At 41.2% G+C, this 2602-nt stretch overlaps 1 protein-coding gene across 2 annotated transcripts in view; it reads left to right on the top strand.

Moving 5' to 3' along the window:
- The first annotated feature begins 80 nt into the window (after window positions 1-80).
- LOC116699460 (N-acyl-aromatic-L-amino acid amidohydrolase (carboxylate-forming) B) overlaps window positions 81-2602 on the top strand; it is a 14258-nt gene continuing 11736 nt past the window's right edge. The window contains exon 1 of one of the 2 annotated variants that reach the window (XM_032532083.1): window positions 81-164. Coding sequence is in view for 1 of the 2 variants with exons in the window: in XM_032532058.1 (XP_032387949.1) it covers window positions 136-159 (24 nt within the window). In the remaining variant the exon portion in view is untranslated. The remainder of the gene's footprint in view (window positions 165-2602) is intronic. The other variant, XM_032532058.1, reaches the window with a different exon arrangement.

Below are 2602 nucleotides of genomic sequence, written 5' to 3'. Positions count from 1 at the left end.
GGGGGGGAGAGGGAGAGAGTGAGGAAGCAGCAGCTTATGATCAAGTGACTGATCCGACAGGATTACATGACTAAATGGAGCTTAGGACTTCCCTTTAGAGAGAGTGAGAGAAATGGAAGAGACCAGACGGGTTATATGGAGGGTAAATATATGAAAGATGTGAGGTAATCACAATTTTAACATTTACTAGATTAGTGATTCCAAACCTAGGGTTTAGCACCCCTCCAATGATTCATCTGAGGGGTCAAATGATGGAAAAGAAGAAAAGACTAAGTTGTTGTATACAAATGTAAATTAATTGTTGGATATGTCTTTTATCTTTACTTTTTTGTGAACTTATGGAATTCATTGGAGTTATTTTGTGAATTTATTATTCAGTTTTGCCTCTTAAATATAATATGTAATGTAATTACAGACACATTATTTTAAATCAAATAAAAAAACGTTGGGAACGACAGTACTAGATTAGACTAGAGTATGTAACAATATGTTCATGCATGTAAACAATGCACATAGCTGTAATTAAAGGCCTACTATGCTGGAATTGTTGCTTAGTGTTTGTAAACAAAGTGGGCCCCCCTTGCCAGAGCCGATTCTGACTAATTTAGTGCCACAGGCAAGATTTAAGCTGGTGCTCCTTCCATCCCAGCCAATTCCACCTCTAATCATTGCATTTATCACACAGACTCATTCAGAAAGATTTCATAGCTCTATGTCTTTGAGGTTGTTTTTACTTCAAAAAACATAACAAAGCTCACTTGACGAAAGTCCAGCGGGAATGAAACATTAGTAATATCAATAAATTGTGACGCTGAACAAGTGTAGTGTGCGGTATCTTTTTTCTCAAGACTAATTTTAGAAAAAAACAAAATTCAATTCAAATTCAATATAAATGAGGTATTGTTCAAAAACATATTAAAGAATCCAGTGCAAACAGAAATATTTATACATATAACAGTAATGCACAAAGGTGCCATATGCACAAAGTAGCTTCCCACAAGGACTGTCCACTGTGAACACTGTTTTTATCTTACCAGTTAAAACGGATGGTCAATTGGGTTTATTGGTGCAGCCTTTTTTGATACAGTACATTGCTGAGTAGTGCTGAGGTGGGGGGGGGGACAGTAGTAGTGCATTGATGGACGTGTCTAAAGGGCCATTCAGACCAAAAGTGGTTTGTGCTGTGCTGCTGCTGGGTCCAGCGCACATCTACAGCACGCTGTGTTGAGCTGTGAGCTGCTGTGCAAGCGCATCCGCATGCCACCAGCCTGCTAAGAACCTGACAACCCGCTGATGGGTTTGCACTGGTTGAATTTGAGTTGCGACAGCCGTGAACTTAAGGTCCATGTCATTGACTGTGTATGAAGTGGCACATCTCTAGAGTTGACATTCACTCTCTTTCTGGCGAAGTTGTGTCAGTAATGGGGATAGACAGAGGGAGGTAGGAAACGATCATACCTAGCCAGTAGATCTCCACAGTCCTGCCCTTTCTCCGAGACAGCCAAGGTTCCGGAAACAAGTTTCCACATTCATTTTTCCAATCAATTTCTGGAAAAATCTGTATATAAGCAGAATATCCATATGTTAAATCCCAAGCAAGAACAGTTTTTGTTGAGTTATGTTGGTGGCCATGATGTTGTGGTCCGTCTCCCCACGTGGTTTGGGAAAAGTTGGATTTTCAGCTCGCTCCATTAGTGGTGAAGGAATTGGCTGGCTAACTATGAGGCTAATGCTAGCAATGCTAATGCTAAATATAAGCCTTTTCGGTCTCCCCTCTTGTTGCACATGCGCATGACATACATGCGCATGACATACTGTGTATCACGACCAAACGTTAGCAATTGGTTATGGCAGATCCAGAGTGGCTCTGGGTATATCCAATAGTTTTCAAGTTCAACGGAGTACCCGCCTTCAAGAAAGTTAACACTGGAGAGAGGCCAGAACCTCTGTACAAATGAAATGACCAAGAGTCTGGTAGGACCAGGCTAGCCTTAAAGTGCCCATATTCTGAAAAATTATGAAAAATGTGTCTGTGGTGCTTCCACACTCATACAAACTTGAAAATACTATCCATGGTGTTTTGAGTGAGATACAGGTTTCTGAATGTGTCCTTCCTTCAGTCTCCAGGTGAACTGTTCAAAATCTGCACGGCTTTCTACGTCACTAGCCGAGAAGAGGAGGCTAACTGCAGCATGCTAGCGCTAGCATGCTAGCGCTAGCATGCTAGCTCGTTTTCAATGGCAAACACTGCTTCAACACACACCAGTTCACCATAATCTACAAAACAACTACTCACATATCCCTGTTCTGCAGGTATTCCACAAGTGTGCCCTCGTTTAGGAGAAATCTCCCAGCTAATCCTGCCTTGTACTGACCAAAGATGAAGAAAGAGTTATCTAGCTAATGTGATCTTACCTAGCTACTGCACATGTGTGACTCCCAACAAAGACAGTATAGAAGTGGGATTTCTCACTCTGTAGCTAAAACAAGTGAGATGTCTCACTTTGTAAAACAGAGATCCAAACACACAGGGTGAAAACAGGATCTGCAACAATGTGCGGTACAACAAAAATATGGTGTTTTTTGAAAATGAAACCATGTA

This window comes from Etheostoma spectabile, chromosome 2, assembly GCF_008692095.1.
Source record: "Etheostoma spectabile isolate EspeVRDwgs_2016 chromosome 2, UIUC_Espe_1.0, whole genome shotgun sequence".
NCBI lineage: Eukaryota > Metazoa > Chordata > Actinopteri > Perciformes > Percidae > Etheostoma > Etheostoma spectabile.
The sequence above is the reverse complement of the archived record's forward strand: the minus strand, read 5'-3'. Positions and strand labels throughout refer to the sequence as shown.